The sequence below is a fragment of the Cetorhinus maximus genome, chromosome 34, assembly GCF_964194155.1.
Source record: "Cetorhinus maximus chromosome 34, sCetMax3.hap1.1, whole genome shotgun sequence".
Classification (NCBI taxonomy): domain Eukaryota; kingdom Metazoa; phylum Chordata; class Chondrichthyes; order Lamniformes; family Cetorhinidae; genus Cetorhinus; species Cetorhinus maximus.
In genome coordinates, this window is record NC_135912.1 from 591,064 (window position 1) to 614,484 (window position 23,421).

Genomic DNA, 23,421 nt, shown 5'->3' on the forward strand with positions numbered 1-23,421 from the left:
GCACCACCTTTGTTAATTCCTCTTCAGCTTTTAATACCACGCAACCATTCAAGATTAGTTAGAAACTGGAGAACAGTGATGTCAATCGTGCTCTCCTACTTTGAGTCAGTGATTTCAAGAGAACCCAACGGGGTTTTAGTTTCTGGGAATGACTCGGAGCCCATGTTCATGAATACTGGATCTCCTCAGGGCTGTGTACTGTCACCTTTACTTTTCACCCTCTACATGAGTGATTGTCGGTCAGGGCACGATGGCATAACAGTCCTGGGGGACGCTCATGTTACGGTACGTGTGGGTCACGTCAGGAGTAACCAAGGAAACTAGCGGGACTCGGTGGAGGAGTTTGTAAAATGGTGCGATAACAATTCTCTTAAACTCGAAAACAAGATGAGCGGACAAGTTATAAACGTTAGGAGAAAGCCAGTTAATGTTATTGTTCCTGTGAAGATTCATGCTGTGGACATTGAAACAGTTATTAACAACAAGTATCTAGGTTTCAAAGCAGATGGTAAGCTAATTGGTGGGAACAGTGTACAGATGTGGTAGCCAAGAGGCACACACGATTATACTACCCCAGAGAATTAAAATCCTTTCGGGTAGATCCCACAATCGGGAAATCTTCTATCCAGTTGTCATTAAGAGCGCTATCCCTTTTGGATGTCTTACCTAGTGCTTCTGTCTTAGAAAAGCAGACTCTTTAAGGGTACAGGGATTACTGAACCAGGCAGGAAGGGTATTTGATGAGCAGATCTTTCTTGACAATAGCTGCTCTGGAAGAATTTTGATGAAAGTGAACAATAAGAGTCACCCCTTGTCTCAGTTTTACTGTTGGCTTTGTTCAGGGAAAAGGCTACAATCCCTCAGACGCAGCAGAAATCAGTTCCTGAACTCATCCGTGCCCTTCCCTGTAAGAACGTTTAACAGGAGTTTGATGTATGGACAAGGATATGAACACAGGGTGGGATTCACTGACTGTTTAACGCTTCGGAATAGTTTTTAATACATATTTTAATTGAAGTTAAATATTTTTGATCAGGCAATTTTCATTCTTTTATCATCATTCATTTTGCAGAATCACAGAATCTTTACAATGCAGAAGGAAGCCATTCGGCCCATCGAGTCTGTACTGGCTCACTGAAAGAGCATTCTGCCTAACCCCACTCCCCTGTCTTATCCCTTTAACCCTGAACAATCTTTCTTTTCAGGTAGCAATCCAATTCCTTTTCAACTACCTCAATTGAACCTGCCTCCACCACTCTTTCAGGAAGCTCGTTCCAGACTCCAGCCACCCTCTGGCCACATCACGTTTACTCCTTTTGCCAATTACTTTGAATGTGCCCTCTAGTTCTTGATGTTCTCTTGAGTGGGGATAGTTTGTCATTATTTATCCTGTCCATACCCCTCAGGAGCTTGAAAACCTCTATCAAGTCTCCTCTCAGCCTTTTATTTCCAAGGAAACAGTCCCAACCTCTCCAATCTATCCTCATAGCTACAGTTCTTTATCCCAGGAATCATTCCTGTGAATCCCCTCTGTACTCCCTCCAATGCTTTCACCTTTTTGGGCAAACGAGCAATGTACCCGGATCGACAATAAAGTGAAATACCTACATCACATGGGCTGCAGTGGTTCAAGAAGGCAGCTCACCACCACCTTCTCAAGGGGCAGTTAGGGATGGGCAATAAATGCTGGCCTAGTCAGCAATGCCCACACCCCATGAATGGATTAAAAAAAAATGGAATTAATTTGAATAAAAGTAGGGTAGTCTTGCTACAACTGTACAGCATATTGGTGAGACCGGACCTGGAAAACAGTTTTGCTCTCCTTCTTTAAGGAGGGGTATACTTGCAATGGAAGCAGTTCAGCGGACTGTTCACTGGGCTGATTCCTGAGAATGAACAGGTTGTCTTATGGAGGAAAGGTTGAGCAGATTGGGACTCTGCTGAGTGGAGTTTAGAAAAACAAGCGGTGATCTTATTGAAACATAAAAGATTCTGAGGGGGCTTGACAGGGTGGATGCTAAGAGGGGGTTTCCACTCATGGGAGAATCAAAGCTAGGGGACACAGTTTAAAAGTAAGGGATCTCCCGTTTAAGACAGGGATGAGGAAGAATTTCTTCTCTCAGAGGGTCACGAGTCTGTGGAATTCTCTCCCCCAGAGAGCGCTGGAGGATGGGTCACTGAATATATTCAAGGCTGAGTTAGGCAGATTTTTTATCTACAAGGGAGTCGAGGGCCATTGGGGAGTGGTGAGGGGTCTGGAGGAGGGAGGGGGCATGCAGGAGAGTGGAGTTACAGCCACAATCAAATCAACCGTGACCTTATTAAACTGCGGAGTAGGCTCGAGGGGCAGTTATGGTCTTCTCCCGCTCCTATTTCTCATGCTCTTATATTCATTGCTGTTTATGGGAGCTTGCTGTGCGCAAATTGGGTGCTGAATTTCCCACGTTACAACAAAATCTACACTTCAAAAGTATTCCACCGGCAGCAAAGCGCTTTGGGGCGTCGAAGGATAATGAAAGGCGCTATAGGAATGCACGTCTTTCTTCCTGCCTCATGTTCACCCAGTTCCCCCCCTCCTCCCAATGCATTAATACCATTCACCTCACCTACTCCCAAAAAAGCTGTCCCGTGTTCCGGACTCTCCCCCCGTGACCAGAGGAAATAGTCTCTCTCTATCGACCCTATCGAATCCTTTAATCATCTTAAACCCCTCGATTAGATCACCCCTTAATCTTCTACACTCGAGGAAATATAAGTCCAGTCTGTGCGACCTGTCCTCAGAATTTAACCCTTTTAGCCCCGGGATCATTCTGGTGAATCTGCGCTGCTTCCCCTCCCCCCACCAAGGGTCGGTATGTCCTTCCTGAGGTGTGGGGCCCAGAACTGAACCCAGTTACTCCCGATGGGGACTAACCAAGGCTCTGTACAACTGAAGCATCACCTCCTCCCCGGTCACACCAGCCCCCCCCTTGAGATAAAGGCTGACATTCCACTACCCTCTCTGTACCTGTGCAGTAGTTTTTAGTGATTTTTGTACCTGGATCCCTAAATCCCTCTCTGCACTTTCACAGTCCCTGAAGAGAGGGATAAAAACTGACCCTTAAAATAGATTAAAGCAGTGATGTTAGGAACGAATGTTGCTAACTAAGGCTGTGTGAATAGGTCAAACATAACGGCCTGCCCACAGTTTGATCAACTTCATTCACAAAGGAGAATCTTACAGAAGGAGACCATTCGGCCCATTGCACCTGTGCTGGTTTTTTTGTACGAGCTGTCTGATTAGTCCCACTTTCTCCAAGATTCCTGAGAGAATGGGAGCTGTGTGTAATGCTCAGTGAGTCACAAAGAATTACAGAGAATTTACAGCACGCAGAAAAAGGCCATTCAGCCCATCTGCTCCGTGCTGGTGCTTCTGCTCCACACGAGCCTCCTCCCACCCCCCCTCTCCATCTCACCCTATCCCCATATCCTTCTATTCCTTTCTCCCTCATGTGTTTATCCAGCTTCCCCTTAAAAGTCTCTAAACTATTCACCTCAACCACTCCCTGTGGGAGCGAGTTCCACACTCTCCCCACTCTCTGGGTAAAGATGTTTCTCCTGAATTCCCCATTGGATTTATTAGTGACTCTCTTACATTGATAGCCCCTGGTTCCGATCTCCCCACACAAGTGGAAACATCTCTACATCTACCCTCCTGAACCTTATCATAATTCTAAAAACTTCCATCAAGTTAACCCTCTGTCTTTTCTTTTCTGGAGAAAACAGCCCTAGCCTGTTCCATCTTTCCTGACAGTAACAATCTTTCAGCTCTGGTATCCACTTTATTTTTTTTTTTACATCTTCTCCAGTGCCTCGATATACTTTTTATAGTAAGGAGATCAGAGCTGTGCAGAGTAGTCTTTAGTGTGGTCTAACCAGACTTGAACAACCTTGGCGTTGGGGTCTAGCCCCCAAGGTCGTTTCTCTCCTCCAACGGCCAATAGAAAGCCAACAGAATCTTCGTTAGCTGATTGGATGATTCCCGACTCTCAGACCCCAAATGCCCATTTTCTCCTCCATCTCCAACAATTGTAAAATGAATATAGAATCATAGAATTAAGTAGCACAGAAGGTGGCCATTCAGCCCATTGTACCTGTTCTGGCTCTTTGAAAGATCTATCTAATTACCCCCACTCCCCCTGCTCTTTCCTCCATGGCTCCTCAAATTTATTCCCCTTCAGGTATTTCTCCAATTCCCTGTTGAAAGTTCCTATTGAATCTGCTTCCGCCGCCCTTTCAGGCAGCGCCTTCCAGATCACAACAACTCGCTGCGTAAAAAAAAACCTTCTCCTCCTCTCCCCCTCTGGTCCTTTTCCCGATTCTCTTCAATCTGTGTCCCTCTGGTTACCGACCCTCCTGCCGCTGGAAACAGTTTCTCCTCATTGACTCTATCCAAACCCCTCATGGTTTTGAACGCCTCGATTCAATCTCCCCCTTAACCTTCTCTGCTCTAAGGAGAACAATCCCGGCTTCTCCAGCCTCTCCACACGAACTGAACTCCCTCATCCCTGGGAACATTCTAGTAAATCTCCCTCCGCAACCTCCCCAAGACCTCGACATCCTTCCTAATGGACAGTGCCCAGAATTGGGGCCTAAATAGTGATACATAAAGGCTTAGCGTAACTTCCTTGCCTTTGTACTCTCTGCCTCTGTTTATAAAGCTCAGAACCCCATATGTCATTTTTAACAGTCTTCTTAACTCATCCTGACAGCTCCAAAGGCTTGTGTATGTAACTCCTACCTCTCTCTGTTCCTCCACTCTTTCAAAACTGCGTCATTTAAGTTTATATTGTCTCTCCTCATTCTTCCTACCTCAATGGATCATTAGGCAAAAGTGTTCAAAGCAACTGAAATAAACACAATGTATTAGTGCCCAAATGATGTTCTTCCCTTGGTGTTCACTTGCAGCAATGGTCTGGAGGTTAATTTCCAATTGCTGAAGACTGTACTTCAGTTGTGGGGAGATGATAGCCTCACCCCGGCACACCAGTCACAGGACAATGGTTAGGCAATTTAATTCTGGAACATTCTCAGTCACACCATCAGCGAGCTTTAATCTGCAAGTTAACGATGGTCCAATCGCAATGTTGGGTACGAGAGCCAGAGTAGGAACAAGTGAGATAGCGCAGTCCCTCGCATGGTCCCTCCACTGACCATCCCGCCAACACTCAGTCTTAAACACTCTCTGGCTTTGTACGTCATTCTCAGGCATTCCAATGATGGGGTCAGTTTTCAAAGCGCTTGTCCAGACCCCCCACCCCGCCAGCCCCTCTCCACACAGTCACACAGCCTCATCAACCCTCCGCTCACTCACCGGACACGCGTGCTGCAGACTCAGCATCACTTGCAGGCCGAGCGAGAGTTCCCGCCGGCTCCCCCTGTGTGCGGGACTCCGCTACAGACTTTAAATTCCTTCCTCCCCCCACAGTAACCAATATCAACCCAACCCCATCACCCTCCCCCACCCCACACATCGGCCCCCGCCCCCCAACACTTAAACAGGAAACAAAGGCAAACACAGAGCGAGAGAGAGAGAGAAAACCCAACAGTTCAGTGATATCCATTAAATGAAGAGAGGGTTATTACATTGTGTGAAAAGGTCGGAGGCTGTCTCACCAACTTCAGTCTCAATGCTGTCCCTGTCTTTCCTTTTACCTGTCTCTCTTTTTCTTCCTCACTCTTTTTTCTCTTGCTCCCTCTCTCAGTCTTTCTCCTTCTCTCTGTCTTCTGCCTCTCTCTCTCTCTCTCCATTTATGTCTCTCTCTCCCCCTCTCCTCATCTTTCTGTTTCTCTCTCTCTGTCTCTCTCTGCCTCTCTCTCATACCCTCTCTCTCTCTGTCTCCCTTTCTCTGTTGCCCTTTCTCTCTCTTTCCGTCTCTCCTTCCCTCCATCTCTCTCTCTCTGTGTATCTCTCTATCTCTCCCTCTCCCAGTCTGTCTGTCTCTCTCTCTCCCTGGCTCTCTATCTCTTTTAGTGTCTCTGCCTTTCTCTCTCCCTCCCTCTGCCTCTCTCTCTCCCTCTCTCTCCCTCCACTTCTCTCTCTTTGTCCCTCCCTCTGCCCTTCTCTCTCTCTTTCTCCCTCTCTCTCCCCTCCCTCACTCTGCCTCTCTCCTTATCTCCCTCCCTCTTCCTTTCTGTCTCTCTCTTTCTCCCTCTCTCTGTGTCTGTTTCTCTTTCCATGTCTCTCTCTCTCCCTTGTTCTTTCTCTCTCTCTCCCTGGCTTGCTGTTTTTCTCTCTCTCTCTGTCTGTCTGTCTCTTTCTCTCTGTCTGTCTGTCTGTCTCTCTGTCTGTCTGTCTGTCTGTCTCTTTCTCTCTGTCGGTCTGTCTGTCTCTCTGTCTGTCTGTCTCTTTCTCTCTGTCTGTCTGTCTCTCAGTCTGTCTGTCTCTTTCTCTCTGTCTGTCTGTCTCTTTCTCTCTGTCTGTCTGTCTCTTTCTCTCTGTCTGTCTGTCTCTCTGTCTGTCTTCTGTCGGTCTGCCTGTCTCTCTCCATCCATCCGTCTGTCTCTTCATCTCTGTCTGTCTGTCTCTCTGTCTGTCCATCTCTACCTCTCCTTGCCTTTCCCTCTCCCCTCTCCCCATCTCTCTCTCTCGAGTCAAAGAACATTGCAGTGAATGCAGAGATGCCGTGTTAGGAGAAGCCGTGCTGTTCAGTGCTCAGGAGCCATTAAGTTTAAAGCCCATTGCCAGGGTAACCCGTGTGCCTAAACACCTCATCAATACCTGGCTGTAACTCGCCTGTAAACGCAGCCCTGATAGCGTTAACCCACTCATCCCAAATCCCCCTCCCTCTGTAATACACGTACCTCACTGTCAAATACCCAGTGTCCATCACTCCCAGGGAACAGCCTCTCTCACTTAGGAAACAGGAACAGGAGGAGGCCATTCAGCCCCTCGAGCCTGTTACACGGCAAAAAATGAAGGCCATTCAGCCCTTTGAACCTGTTTCCGCCGTACACTTACATCAAGGCTGATGTGAACATTAACTCCATCTACTCACATCGGTTCCATAACCTTTAATACGGGCTTTGACAGGGCGGGCGCTGAGGGATGTTATCTCTCGTGGTAACAGGGGTGTAATTTAAATAAAGAGCCTCTCCCATTTAAGATGGAGGAGGAATACCTTCCCTCAGAGGGTCGTTAGTCTGTGGAATTCTCTTTTGGGTCGCTAAATATATTCAAGGCTGAGCTAGACAGGTTTTTGATCTACAAGAGAGTTAAAGATTAAGGGGGGCAGGTAGGATAGTGAGCAGAAGCTACGATCTGATTGTCTACGATCGAACTGAATGGTGGAGCAGGCTGAAGGGGCTGAATGGCCTCTTCCTGCTCCTGTTTCCTGTGTAATAAATCCCCTTACCAAACAAAAAGCAGTTCTGAAATTTCCGATTGACCCCCAACCTCAAGTTTTTTGTGAGGAGAGGGTTCCAGATTCCCACTCCCCCCTCTGTGTGATGCTTCCTGACATCACCCCTGAACGGCCGGGCGCCAATTGGAAGGTTCTGCCCCTGCCCCGTGTTCTGGACTCTCTCCCCGTGACCAGAGGAAATAGTTTCTGTCGGCCCTACTGAATCTTAAACCCCTCGATTAGGTCACCCCTTAATCATCTACACAAGGAAATGCAAGCCCATTCTATGCAACACTGCAATTGAACACATTCAGCCCCTTGGGCCTGAGTCACTCAGGGGGCGTTGTTGACTTACCGGAATGCAGAGTTCCACAGGATCCGAATGCTGCGGGAAAGGGATGATAATGAATGAGTGCAGATTACAAACAGTTCCAATGCAAGCAATGTTATCAGTCACATGGCTAGCAGCAGACTAAGATGGTGGAACAAGGGACAGGGAGCTTCAACTCAAGCCAATGGCTTCCAACATGACCCATCTTGCTTGAGACCCTGGGGCCCAAAGAGCAGCAAGATCCCAGGTCAACTCTCTCAATGAGCTGGTGTCGACCTTAACGTCAGGCGGTAGCCTCTGTAATCTGGGGTAGGAGAGGGAAAGGGCACCTGACCCAGAGCCGATGATGCCTGTGACAGTCCGGCCAACGTGCACCATCACATCGAGAATGAACTGGACCGGTTCCTGGGATGAGGGGCTGCCCCATGAGGAGGGATTGTGTGGGGTGGGCCTATGCTCTCTGGAGTTCAAAAGAATGAGAGGCGATTTCATTGAGATGTACAAGATTCGAGGAGGGTTTGACGGGGCAGATGCTAAGAACATACGAATTAGGAGCAGGGGTAGACCAAATGGCCCGTTTTACCTGCTCCATCATTCAATACGATCATGTTCATCTTGGGCTTCAGCTCCATTTTCCCACCCATTCCCTGAGAGGCCAAAAATCTGTCTATCCCGGCCTTAAATGTCTTCAACGATGGAGCATCCACAACCCTCTGGGGTAGAGAATTCCAAAGATTCACAACCCTTTGATATAATTTCTCCTCATCTTAGTCCTGAATGATTGGCCCCTTATCCTGCCCCCATTTTTTAGGTCCATTGACCAGCGGAAACAATCTCTTAGCGTCCACCCTGTCAAAACCCTTCAGAGTTTTGTAGGCTTCAATGAGATTGCCTCTCATTCTTATAAATCCCAGGGAATATAAGCCTGGAAGTTCCCCTCCAAGCCACTCACCATCCCGACTTGCAAATATATCGGCCGTTCCTTCACTGTCGCTGGGTCAAAATCCTGGAACTCCCTCCCTAACAGCACTATGGGTGTACCTACACCGCACAGACTGCAGCGGGTCAAGAAGGCAGCACACCACCACCTTCTCAAGGGGCAATTAGGGATGGGCAATAAATGCTGGCCCAGCCAGTGAAGCCCACATCCCATTAATGATTTTTTAAAAAATTTACTCAGCCTCTCATCATAGGACAACCCCCTCATCCCAGGGACCAATTCAGTGAACCTTGGCTGTACTGCCTCCGATGCGAGTATATCCTTTCTTAAATGTGGAGGCTGCACACAGTATTCCAGATGTGGTCTCACCAAAACCCTGTACAACTGTAGCAAGACTTCTTTATTCCTGTACTCCAACCCCCCTGCAATAAAGGCCAACATGCTATTTGCCTTCCTAATCGCTTGCTGTGCCTGCCTGCTAACTTCCTGTGTTCCGTGTATAAACACACCCAAATCTCTTTGAAGATTGACACTTACACGTTTATCACCTTTTAAACAATATTCTGCCTTTTTATTCTTGTGACCAAAGTGAATAAGTTCACATTTCCCCATGTTATACTCCATCTGCCATCTTGTCGCCCACTCACCTAACCTGTGTCTATCTCTTTGCAGCCTCTCTGTGTCCTCCCCACAGATTACCTTCCCACCCAGCTTGGTATCATCAGCAAACTTAGATACATTACTCTCGGTCTCTTCATCTAAGTCATTAATATCGATTGTAAATAGCTGAGGACCCAGCACTGATCCTTGCGGCACTCCACTATTCACTGTCTGTCAACGTGAAAAAGCCCTGTTTATGCCCAGTCTCTGCTTCCTGTCCTTTAACCCATCCTCTATCCATGTTAATATATTACCCCCAACTCCATGAGCTCCTATCTTGCCTATTAACCTTTTGTGTGGCACCTTATCGAATGCCTTTTGGAAATCCAGGTAAACTACATCTACTGATTCCCCTTTACCTACCCTACTAGTTACATCCTCAAAAAACTCTAATAAACAGGATTTCCCTTTGCGAAAACTATGTTGACTTGTTCTAACCAGGCCACGCTTTTCTAAGTGCATTGTTAAGACTTCCTGAATAATACATTCCAGCATTTTCCCAACAACTGATGTGCGACTAACTGGCCTGTAGTTCACTGCGTTCTCTCTCCCTCCTTTCTTGAAAAGCGGAGTAACATTTGCCAATTTCCAGTCTAGTCGGGCCGTTCCAGAATCTAAGGAATTTTGGGAAATAGCAGCCAGCCTATCCACTATCTCTGCAGCAATCTCTTTTACAACCCTAGGGTGTAGGGCTTCCGGTCCCCAGAATTTATTCAATTTTAGTCCCATAGGTTTCTCTAATATTTTATCTCTGCTGATGCTAATTTCCCTAATTTCCTCACTCTTTTCGGCTCCTAGGTTACCGTCTATTTCTGGTATGGAACCCGGACACAAAATGCTTATTCAACACCTCTGCCATTTATCATTTCCCCACGTTAATTTCTCCTGTCTCTGATTCTAAGGGGTCAACGTTAACTTTAGCTACTCTCTTCCTTTTTTACATATTTATAAAAGCTCTTACAATCCGTTTTTATATTTCGGGCTAGCTTACCCTCAGATTCTATTTTTTCCCTGTTTGTCGACTTTCTGGTGACCCTCTGCTGGGTTCTAAAACACCCCCAGTCCTCAGGCTTACAACTGTTTCTGAAGCATTGTGAGCTTCTTCTTTTACTCTAATACTATCCTTAACTTCCTGAGTGAGCCACGGGTGGGTCTTTCTTGCTGAGTTTTCATTCTTCACTGGAATACATATTTTTGTTGGGCGTTTGAATTGTTTCTTTAAATGTTTCACCCTGTTTACTTACCACGATACCTATTAATCTATTTACCCAAAGCCGAGAGGCTACTCCCCCTGGGTGGAGAGTCTGGGACACAGGGTCACAGTCTCTGGATAAGGGGTCAACCGTGTAAGACTGGGATGTGGAGGGTTGTGAATCTTTGGAGTTCTCTACCCCAAAGAGCTGTAGGTGCTCAGTCGTTGAGTATATTGGGACAGGCATAGAGAACTTTTTGAACTCGAAAGGAATCGAATGTGGGGGGACGGGCAGGAAAGTGGAGTTGAGGTAGAAGCACAGCCTCAATCTTATTGAATGGCGCATCAGGCTCGATGGGCTGAGTGGCCTCCTCCTGCCCCTATTTCTAACGTAAGGACAGGGCACCTGGATGAGTTAGTGGAGATTAAGCAGCATTCACGCATTCAGAAAAGAAGAGGAGAACAGGTGGGAAAGGGGCTGTGTGAGAATTCATTTCCACATCAGTATTTACAGGACGCACATTCTCAGACCACGTTACGAAACAGCTAGTTTTTCTGTATTTTGACAGACAGAAGTGAACAAAAATTGGCAAATCACAAGAAAGACATCAAACTTTCTGGCAATATGCGGAGTACACGTGAAGCTGAGGGTTTTGAATCACAGAACATATAATAACTTCCAACTCAGTGACAGGTAGTTCCAGGACAGGTACAGCACGGGGTTAGATACAGAGTAAAGCTCCGTCAACACTGTCTCCACCAAACACTTCCAGGACAGGTACAGCACGGGGTTAGATATAGAATAAAGCTCCCTCTACACAGGCCCCATCAAAAACTCCCAGGACAGGTACAGCACGGGGTTAGATATAGAGTAAAGCTCCCTCTACACTGGCCCCATCAAACACTCCCAGGGCAGTTACAGCACGGGGTTAGATAGAGAGTAAAGCTGCCTCTACACTGTCCCCATCAAACACTCCCAGGACAGGTACATCACGGGATTAGATAGAGAGTAAAGCTCCCTCTACACTATCACCACCAAACACTCCCAGGACAGGGACAGCATGGGGTTAGATACAGAGTAAAGCTCCCTCTACACTGTCCCCATCAAACACTCCCAGGACAGGCACAGCACGGGGTTAGATACAGAGAAAAGCTCCCTCTTCACTGTCCCCATCAAACACTCCCAGGACAGGTACAGCACGGGGTTAGATACAGAGTAAAGCTCCCTCTACACTGTCTCCATCAAACATTCCCAGGACAGGTACAGCACGGGGTTAGATACAGAGTAGAGCTTCCTCTAAACTGTCCCCATCAAACACTCCCAGGACCGGTACAGCACGGGGTTAGATACAGAGTAAAGCTCCCTCTACACTGTCCCCATCAAACACTCCCAGGACAGGTACAGCACGGGGTTAGATACAGAGTAAAGCTCCCTCTACACTGTCCCCATCAAACACTCCCAGGACAGGTACAGCACGGGGTTAGATACAGAGTACAGCTTCCTCTACACTGTCCCCATCAAACACTCCCAGGACAGGTACAGCACGGGGTTATATACAGAATAAATCTCCCTCTAAACTGTCCCCATCAAACACTCCCAGGACACGTACAGCACAGGGTTAGATACAGAGTAAAGCTCCCTCTACACTGTCCCCATCAAACACTCCCAAGACAGGTACAGCACGGGGTGAGATACAGAGTAAAGCTCCCTCTACACTGTCCCCATCAAACACTCCCAGGACAGGTACAGCACGGGGTTAGACACAGAGTAAAGCTCCCTCTATACTGTCCCCATCAAACACTCCCAGGACAGGTACAGCACGGGGTTAGATACAGAGTAAAACACCCCCTACACTGTCCCCATCAAACACTCCCAGGACAGGTACAGCACGGGGTTAGATACAGAGTAAAGCTCCCTCTACACTGTCCCCATCAAACACTCCCAGGACAGGTACAGCACGGGGTTAGATACAGAGTAAAGCTCCCTCTTCACTGTCCCCATGAAACACTCCCAGGACAGGTACAGCACGGGGTTAGATACAGAGTAAAGCTCCCTTTACACCGTCCCATTCAAACACTCCCAGGAGAGGTACAGCACGGGGTTAGATACAGAGTAAAGCTCCCTCTACACCGTCCCCATCAAACACTCCCAGGACAGGTACAGCACAGGGTTAGATACAGAGTACAGCTTCCTCTACACTGTCCCCATTAAACACTCCCAGGACAGGTACAGCACGGGGTTATATACAGACTAAATCTCCCTCTAAACTGTCCCCATCAAACACTCCCAGGACAGGTACAGCACGGGGTTAGATACAGAGTAAAGCTCCCTCTACACTGTCCCCATCAAACACTCCCAGGACAGGTACAGCACGGGGTTGGATACAGAGTAAAGCTCCCTTTACACCGTCCCGTTCAAACACTCCCAGGAGAGGTACAGCACGGGGTTAGATACAGAGTAAAGCTCCCTTTACACCGTCCCCATCAAACACTCCCAGGACAGGTACAGCACGGGGTTAGATACAGAGTAAAGCTCCCTCTACACTGTCCCCATCAAACACTCCCAGGACAAGTACAGCACGGGGTTAGATACAGAGTAAACCTCCCTCTACACTGTCCCAATCAAACACTCTCAGGACAGGTCCAGCACGGGGTTAGATACAGAGTAAAGCTCCCTCTACACTGTCCCCATCAAACACTCCCAGGACAGGTACAGCACGGGGTTAGATACAGAGTAAAGCTCCCTCTACACCGTTCCGATCAAACACTCCCAGGACAGGTACAGCACGGGGTTAGATACAGAGTAAAGCTCCCTCTACACCGTCCCCATCAAACCCTCCCAGGACAGGTACAGCACGGAGTTAGATACAGAGTAAAGCTCCCTCTACACTGTCCCCATCAAACACTCCCAGGACATATACAGCACGGGGTTAGATACAGAGTAAAGCTCCCTCTACGCTGTCCCCATCAAACACTCCCAGGACAGGTACAGCACGTGGTTAGATACCGAGTAAAGCTCCCCCTACACTGTCCCCAACAAACACTCCCAGGACAGGTATAGCAGGAAGTTCATCTGAACGTGAATCATCTCCTCCTGAAGACAGGAGGAATTCCAGACTGAATATATATAATACAGTGTTTGCAGTTGGTGGCTGGAATGCCTGCAATGCACTTGCATTCCACAGTGTGGTGCCAGAACTCCACATTGAAACATAACCTCTCGAGTCTGCTGAATCTGCCCAGCCAAAACGCCTCCCACCCAGCACCCACTGAATTGAGCTCTTCCATTGCTACCTGAGGAGATACCAAACTCTGCACCTGCCCCCCCAACAGCTCACACAGGCCTGAGGGTTAAACATCTGCTGGATACACTGACCAGGACCACAAGCCTGTTAACCCAAATGGTCTCAGCCGCAGCACACAATTGCCATGGCGACACACCGGCTTGTCTCTCGTGAGGTCGGGGTTCAGCATGAGGTCAAGGTGAGGTGCGAGGTTGGGGTGAATGGGTTGGGGTTAAGAGTGAGGTCGGGGTTAGGGGTGAGTACAGGGTTAGGGTTGAGGTCGGGGTTGGGGGTGAGTACAGGGTTAGGGGTGAGGCTGGGGTTGGGGGTGAGTACAGGGTTAGGGGTGAGGCTAGGGTTGGGGGTGAGGTTTGGGTTGGGGTGAATGGGTTGGGGTTAGGAGTGAGGTCGGGGTTAGGGGTGAGTTCAGGGTTAGGGGTGAGGCTGGGGTTGGGGGTGAGGTCGGGGTTGGAGGTGAGGTCAGTGTGAGGGGTGAGGTTGAGGTTAGGGGTGAGGTCGAGGTTAGGGGTGAGGTCAGAGTTAGGGGTGAGGTTGGGGTTTGGGGTGAGTGGGTTGGTGTTAGGAGTGAGGTCGGGGTTAGGGATGAGGCTGGGGTTGGGGGTGAGGTTTGGGTTGGGGGTGAGGTTGGGGTTGGAGGTCGGGAAGGGTAAATGGGACAGGGATCAGAGTTGAATCCTGAGCTTTGCTGCCGATTAAAACACATCAAAAGCCTTTGATGCTAAAATCAACAGAAAAGCAGGAATATCCAATTTAATAAACAGGAGGGGAATTGCTGACTGAGCATTTGGAAGGTGAGATCAGGTTTGTGGGGATTGTAGGGGGTGGGGGGCAGATGCTGAGATCAGAGCAGAGGGTACAGGCGGGATAAAATCAATCACCGCTCAGCATCTGCACAAGGCCAACTAAATCAAACAAGGATGTTTCTAAAACTTCAATGATTGCACAACATCACAAACAAATACACCCAGAACACAGACACACAACACAGCAACAAGTGACCTTGGACGTTTAAGCCTAGCGCCTGAAGTAGTTTAACACAACACTGAAATAATACCTAACTTGAGATGCTTTGCGACACGTGACTCACAAACAAACCGATGTGAGGGGTGAACTTGGGGGGAATGGGGGACCTGTTTTTGGTTTTTCAATGACTCAGTGCAGGATGAGCTCTGGTCACCGGGGTAAGCACCAGTTTTATTCCCAGTGCATTGCTCAGGGCGCAGCTCACACCGAGCACATTGCTGCTGGACCTTGGGCTAAGCAGTGAGCTACCGGTCAGCAGTGCCAAGGCTCTATCACTGTCCAGTCAATGCCAGTGTGTGGAAATTGGGCGAGGGGAGCCCACGGCTGAGGGGAGGTAACTCAATGGCGTTAGAGGCTGCCCAGCCTCATCGCCTTGGCTCAATTTTAGAATGGAGCCTCAGGACAGGTCAGAGTGTTCCAAAGGGGGAGGGTGGGAAGGAGAGGCACTGGGAGCAGGGGACACTGGGGAGGTGAGGTTTGAAAGGAGAAAGGAGAGAAAGGGATAAAGTTGGGAATTTGGTAAGAGGTTAACGGTCACGCTCAGGAGAAAGGGCTCCGAGCTCCAGGACAGGAAAGCACGGTTATGTAGGGAGGACAGAAAGGGCCAACAGGAGCAGTCGGGGCTGCGAACACAGGAAAGTCACCATCAATTCCTTTTAGCCGGAGCGCGGGTCATACCTTCATCGGCGAGATGTGTGAGTGTGAAACGTAACCATGGACATTCTCAATTTGAGAGAGATTCTTCTCTGAAACGTGAACAAGTTCCGGTCCCTTCATCTGATTGGGTAAGTGCGCTGGACTGTGTTCCAAGGGCGGAGTATCTTCATCTTGGTAACGATATTTCTGGAAACAGAACAGGAAGAAAAGGTCAAAAGCTGCAGCTACGGCCAGACATACAAATTCAGAATAAGGACAAACATTCCACTCAAAACCAAGTGCAATTACTGTGAGGTGATCCAGTGTTATGCAGGTCTGTCCCCACCAGTACTGTAGCCCAGTATTATACAGTGACAGACCTGTCCCCACCAGTACTGTACCCCAGTGTTATACAGTGACAGACCTGTCCCCACCAGTACTGTACTCCAGTGTTATACAGTGACAGACCTGTCCCCACCAGTACTGTACCCCAGTGTTATACAGTGACAGACCTGTCCCCACCAGTACTGTACCCCAGTGTTACACAGTGACAGACCTGTCCCCACCAATACTGTAGCCCAGTATTATACAGTGACAGACCCCTCCCCACCAGTACTGTACCCCAGTGTTATACAGTGACAGACCTGTCCCCACCAGTACTGTACCCCAGTGTTATACAGTGACAGACCTGTCCCCACCAGTACTGTACCGCAGTATTATACAGTGACAGACCCCTCCCCACCAGTACTGTACCCCAGTGTTATACAGTGACAGACCCGTCCCCACCAGGACTGGGACCTAGTGTTATACAGCGACAGACCTGTCAACACCAGTACTGGGACCTAGTGTAATACAGTGACAGACTTGACCCACCAGTACTGTACCCCAGTGTTATACACTGACATACCTGTCCCCACCAGTACTGTACCGCAGTGTTATGCAGTAACAGACCTGTCCCCACCAGCACTGTACCCCAGTGTTATACAGTGACAGACCTGTCCCCACCAGTACTGTACCCCAGTGTTATACAGTGACAGACCTGTCCCCACCAGTATTATACCCCAGTATTATACAGTAACAAACCTATCCCCACCAGTACTGTACCCCAGTGTTATACGGTGACAGACCTGTCCCCAACAGTATTGTACCCCAGTTTTATACAGTGACAGACCCGTCCCCACCAGTACTGTACCCCAGTTTTATACAGTGATAGACCTGTCCCGACCTGTACTGTAACCCAGTGTTATACAGTGACAGACCTGTCCCCACCAGTACTATACCCCTATGTTATACAGTGACAGGGCTGTCCCCACCAGTACTGTGCCCCAGTGTTATACAGTGACAGAACCGTCCCCACCAGTACTGTATCCCACTGTTATACAGTGAAACACCCGTCCCCACCAGTACTGTACCCCAGTGTTATACAGTGACAGAATTGTCCCCACCAGTACTGTATCGCAGTGTTATACAATGACAGAATTGTCTCCACGCTTATTGTACCCGTGTTACACAGTGAAAGACCCGTCTGCATCACTACTGCACCTAAGCGTTATACAGTGACAGATGTAACCCTAACAGGACTGTGCCCAAGTACTATACAGTGTCGGGACTGTCTCCACCAGCACTGCAGCCCACAGCTATATACAGACACAGACCAGTCCCCACCAGAACAGTACCCCAATGTTATACAGTGACAGACCCATCCCCACCAGTACTGTACCCCAGTGTTATACAGTGATAGACCTGACCCCACCAGTACCCCTTTTATACAGACACAGACCTGTCCCCACCTCTACTGTACCCCAGTGCTATACAGTGACAGACCGGTCCCCACCAGTACTGTACCCCAGTGTTACACAGTGACAGTCACGTCCCCACCAGTACTGTGCGCCAGTGTTATACAGTGACAGACCCGTCCCCACCAGCACTGTACCCCAGTGTTATACAGTGACAGACCAGACCCCACCAGTATTGTACCCCAGTGTTATATAGTGACAGACCTGTCCCCACCAGTACTGTACCCCAGTGTTATACAGTGACAGAACCATCCCCACCAGAACTGTAACCCAGCGATATATAGTGACAGGCCGGTCCCCACCAGTACCCGTACCCCAGTGTTATACAGTGACACATCCATCAGCACCAGTACTGTACCCCATTGATACAGACACAGACCTGTCCCCACCTGTACTTTACCCCATTTATACAGACACAGACCTGTCCCCACCGGTACTGTACCCCAGTGTTATACAGTGACAGACCCATCCCCACCAATACTGTACCCCAGTGTTATACAGTTACAGACCTTTCCCCACCAGTACTGTAACCAGTGCAATAAAGCGTCAGATCTGTCGCCACCAGTACAGTACACCAGTGTTATAAACCGACTGGCCAGTCCTGACAAGTAATAAACCCCAGTGTTATACAGTGATAGGCCTGTCCCCACCAGTATTCTACACCAGTGATGAACAGTGACACATTTGTCCCCAACAGTATTGTGCCCCAGTGTTATACAGCGACACACCAACCGCACCGGTACTGTACTCCCGTGTTAAGGAATGACAGACTCGTCCCCACCAGTACTGTACCCCAGTTTTATAAACTGTCCGACCTGTCCCCACCAGTACTGTACTCCAGTGTTATACAGTGTCAGAACCGTTCCCACCAGTACTGTACCCCAGTGTTATACAGTGACAGACCCGTCCCCACCGGTACTGTACCCCAGTGTTATACAGTGACAGGCCTGTCCCGACCAGTACTGTACCCCAGTGTTATACAGTGACAGACCAATTCCCCACCAGCACTGTACCCCAGTGTTATACAGTGACAGACCTGACCCCACCAGCACTGTACCCCAGTGTTATACAGTGACAGACTCGTCCCCACTAGTACTGTACCCCAGTGTTATACAGTGGCAGAATTGTCTCCACCCTTACTGTACCCGTGTTACACAGTGAAAGACCCGTCTACATCACTACTGCACCTAAGGGTTATACAGTGACAGATGTAACCCCACCAGGACTGTGCCCAAGTACTATACAGTGTCGGGACTGTCCCCATCAGCACTTCAGCCCAGAGCTATACAGAGACACATCCGTCACCACCAGTACTGTACCCCACTGTTATACAGACACAGACCTGCACCCCAGTGTTATACAGTGACAGGCCTGTCCCCACCAGTACAGTACCCCAGTGTTATACAGTGACACATCCGTCCCCACCAGTACTGTACCCCAGTGTTATACACTGACAGAACTGTCCACACCTGCACTGTATCCCAGTGTTATACATTGACAGACCTGTCCCCACCAGGACTGAACCCCAGTGTTACACAATGACAGACCTGTCCCCAACAGTACTGTAACCCAGTGTGATACAGCAACAGATCTGTCCCCACCAGTACAGTACACCAATGTTTTAGAACAACAGACCAGTCCTCACAAGTATTGCACCCCAGTCTTATACAGTGATAGGCCTCACCCAACCAGTAAACTACACCAGTGATGTACAGTGACACATTTGTCCCCACCAGTATTGCACCCCAGTGTTAAACAGTGACAGACCTGTTTCCACCAGTACTGTACCCCAGTGTTATACAGTGACAGGTCTGTCCCCACCAGCACTGAACCCCAGTGTTATACATTGACAGATCTGTCCCCACCAGTACTGTACCCATGTTAGAAAGTGACAGGCCTGTCCCACCAGTACTGTATCCCAGGTCTATACAGTTACAGACCTGTTTCCACCAGTATTGTACCCCAGTGTTATAGAGTGACAGACCTGTCCCCACCAGTACTGTGCCTCAGTGTTATACAGTGACAGAACCGTCCCCACCAGTACTGTAACCCAGTGTTATACAGTGACAGACCCGTCCCCACCAGAACTGTACCCCAGTGTTATACAGTGACAGACCCACCCCGCCAGCACTGTACCCCAGTGTTATGCAGTGACTGACCCATCCCCACCAGTACTGTACCCCAGTGTTACACAGTGACCGACCCGTCCCCACCGGTACCGTACCCCAGAGTTATACAGTGACAGAACCGTCGCGACCAGTACTGTAGCCCAGTGTTATACAGTGACAGACCTGTCCGCACCAGTAATGTATCCCAGTGTTACACAGTGACAGACCCGTCCCCACCAGTACTGTACCCCAGTGTCATACAGTGACAGACCTGTCCGCACCAGTAATGTATCCCAGTGTTACACATTGACAGACCCGTCCCCACCAGTACTGTAGCCCAGTGTTATACAGTGACACGTCCATCAGCACCAGTACTGTACCCCAGTTTTATATGGTGACAGACCTGTCCCCATAAGTACTGTACCCCAGCTTTATATAGTGACAGACCTGTCCCCACCAGTACAGTACCCCAGTTATACAGACACAAACCTGTGCCCACCAGTCCTGTACCCCAATGTTATAAACTAACAGACCTGTCCCCACCAGGACTGAACCCCAGTGTTATACAGTAACAGATTTGTCCCCACCAGAACAATGCCATAGGGTTATACCGAAACAGAATTGCCCCCACCAACAGACCTGTCCCCACCAGCACTGTAACCCAGTGTAATACAGCAAGAGATCTATCCCCACCAGTACAGTACACCAATGTTTTACAACGACAGACCAGTCCTCACAAGTATTGCACCCCCGTCTTATACAGTGATAGGCCTGTCCCCACCAGTAAACTACACCAGTGATGTACAGTGACACATTTGTCCCCACCAGTACTGTACCCCAGTGTTATACACTGACAGAACTGTCCACACCTGCACTGTATCCCAGTGTTATACAGTGACAGACCTGTCCCCACCAGGACTGAACCCCAGTGTTACACAATGACAGACCTGTCCCCAACACTACTGTAACCCAGTGTAATACAGCAACAGATCTGTCCCCACCAGTACAGTACACCAGTGTTTTACAGCGACAGACCAGTCCTCACAAGTATTGCTCCCCTGTCACTATACAGTGACAGACCTGTTCCCACCAGTACTGTACCCGTGTTATACAGTGACAGACCCGTCCCCACCAGTACTGTACCCCAGTGTTATACAGTGATAAACCTGACCCCACTATTACTGTCCCCTAGTGTTATACAGCGACAGACCCATCCCCACCAGTACTGTGCCTCAGTGTTATACAGCGACAGAGCCGTCCCCACCAGTACTGTACCCAGTGTTATACAGTGACCGAGCATCCCCACCAGGACTGAACCGCAGTGCTATACAGTGACAGACCCCACCCTATCAGAATTCAACCCCAGGGTAAAACAGTGACAGATCAGTCCGCACCAATACTGTGTCCCAGTGTTATACAGTGACAAATCTGTCCCCAACACTACTCAACCCCAGGGTTATACAGTGACAGACCAGTCCCCACCAGTACTGTACCCCAGTGTTATACAGTGACAGACTTGTCCACACCAGTACTGTACCCCAGTGTTATACAGTGACAGAACCGTCCCCAGCAGTACTGTACCCCAGTGTTATACAGTAACAGACCTGTCCACACCAGTACTGTACCCCAGTGTTATACAGTGACAGACCCATCCCCACCAGTATTGTACCCAAGTGTTATACAGTGACAGACCTAACCCCACCAGCACTGTACCCCAGTGTTATACAGTGACAGACCCGTCCCCACCGGTATTGTACCCAAGTGTTATACAGTGACAGACCTGTCCCCACCAGTACTGTACCCCAGTGATATACAGTGACAGACGTAACCCCACCAGCACTGTACCCCAGTGTTATACAGTGACAGACCTAACCCCACCAGCACTGTACCCCAGTGTTATACAGTCACAGACCTGTCCGCACCAGTACTGTAGCCCAGTGTTATGCAGTGACAGACCCGTCCCCACCAGTACTGTACCCCAGTGTTATACAGTGACAGACCCGTCCCCACCAGTACTGTACCCCAGTGTTATACAGTGACAGACATGTCCCCACCAGTGCTGTGCCTCAGTGTTATACAGCGACAGACATGTCCCCACCAGTACTGTACCCAGTGTTATACAGTGACCGAGCATCCCCACCAGGACTGAACCGCAGTGTTAAACAGTGACCGACCATCCCCACCAGTACTGGACCCCAGGGTTTTACAGTGACAGAACCGGCCCCATCAGTACTGTACCCCAGTGTTATACAGTGACAGACTTGTCCCCACCAATACTGTACCCCAGTATTACGCAGTGACACACCTGTCCCCACCAGTAGCATACCCCAGTATTATACAGTGACAGACCTGTCCCCACCAGTACTGCACCCCAGTATTATACAATGACAGACCTGTCCCCACCAGTACTGTACCCCAATGTTTTACAATGGCTGACCTGTCCCCACCAGTACTGTACCCCAATGTTATACAGTTACTGACCTGTCCCCACCAGTACTGTACCCCAGTGTTATACAATGACAGGCTTGTCCCCACCAGTACTCTACCCCAGTGTTATACAGTAACAGACCCATCCCCACAAGTACTGTACACCAATGGTATACAGTGACAGACCTGTCCCCACCAGTACTGTACCCCAGTGTTAAACAGTGACCGACCAACCGCACCAGTACTGTACCCCAGTGTTATACAGTGACGGACCCGTCCCCACCTAAACTGTACCCCAGTATAATAAAGCGAAAGGCCAGTCCTCACAAGCAATAAACCCCAGTGTTATACAGTGATAGTGTTCTACACCAGTGATGAACAGTGACACAGTTGTCCCCACCAGCGCAGTGCCCCAGTGCTTTACAGCGACACACCAAACACACCAGTACTGTACTCCCGTGTTAAAGAATGTCAGACTCGTCCCCACCAGTACTGTACCCCAGTGTTATACAATGACAGAACCGTTCCCACCAGTACTGTACCCCAGTGTTATACACTGACAGAACCGTCCCCACCAGTACTGTACCCCAGTGTTATACAATGACAGAACCGTTCCCACAAGTACTGTACCCCAGTGTTATACAGTGACAGACCTGTCCCCACCAGTACTGTTCCCCAGTGTTATACAGTGACAGACTCGTCCCCACCAGTACTGTACCCCAGTGTTATACAGTGACAGACTCGTCCCCACCAGTACGGTATCCCAGTGTTATACAGTGAAAGAACCGTTCCCACCAGTACCGTACCCCAGTGTTATACAGTCACAGACCTGTCCGCACCAGTACTGTAGCCCAGTGTTACGCAGTGACAGACCCGTCCCCACCAGTACTGTACCCCAGTGTTATACAGTGACAGACCCGTCCCCACCAGTACTGTACCCCAGTGTTATACAGTGACAGACATGTCCCCACCAGTACTGTACCCCAGTGTTAAACAGTGACCGACCATCCCCACCAGTACTGGACCCCAGGGTTTTACAGTGACAGAACCGGCCCCATCAGTACTGTACCCCAGTGTTATACAGTGACAGACTTGTCCCCACCAATACTGTACCCCAGTATTACGCAGTGACACACCTGTCCCCACCAGTAGCATACCCCAGTATTATACAGTGACAGACCTGTCCCCACCAGTACTGTACCCCAGTGTTATACAATGACAGACCTGTCCCCACGAGTACTGTACACCAGTGTTATACAGTGACAGACCTGTCCCCACCAGTACTGTACCCCAATGTTTTACAATGGCTGACCTGTCCCCACCAGTACTGTACCCCAATGTTATACAGTTACTGACCTGTCCCCACCAGTACTGTACCCCAGTGTTATACAATGACAGGCTTGTCCCCACCAGTACTCTACCCCAGTGTTATACAGTAACAGACCCATCCCCACAAGTACTGTACACCAATGGTATACAGTGACAGACCTGTCCCCACCAGTACTGTACCCCAGTGTTAAACAGTGACCGACCAACCGCACCAGTACTGTACCCCAGTGTTATACAGTGACGGACCCGTCCCCACCTAAACTGTACCCCAGTATAATAAAGCGAAAGGCCA

At 49.1% G+C, this 23,421-nt stretch overlaps 1 protein-coding gene across 3 annotated transcripts in view; it reads right to left on the bottom strand.

The window, feature by feature from the left end:
- The window catches only part of LOC144671738 (disks large homolog 4), a 308,940-nt gene that overhangs the window by 112,303 nt on the left and 173,216 nt on the right, over positions 1-23,421 (bottom strand). For 2 of the 3 annotated variants that reach the window (XM_078533748.1, XM_078533746.1), the window contains exons 2-3: positions 15,512-15,676; positions 7,738-7,767 (exon numbers count right to left, since the gene is read on the bottom strand). In XM_078533748.1, the coding sequence (XP_078389874.1) occupies positions 7,738-7,767; positions 15,512-15,676 (195 nt within the window). The remainder of the gene's footprint in view (positions 1-7,737; positions 7,768-15,511; positions 15,677-23,421) is intronic. The other variant, XM_078533747.1, reaches the window with a different exon arrangement.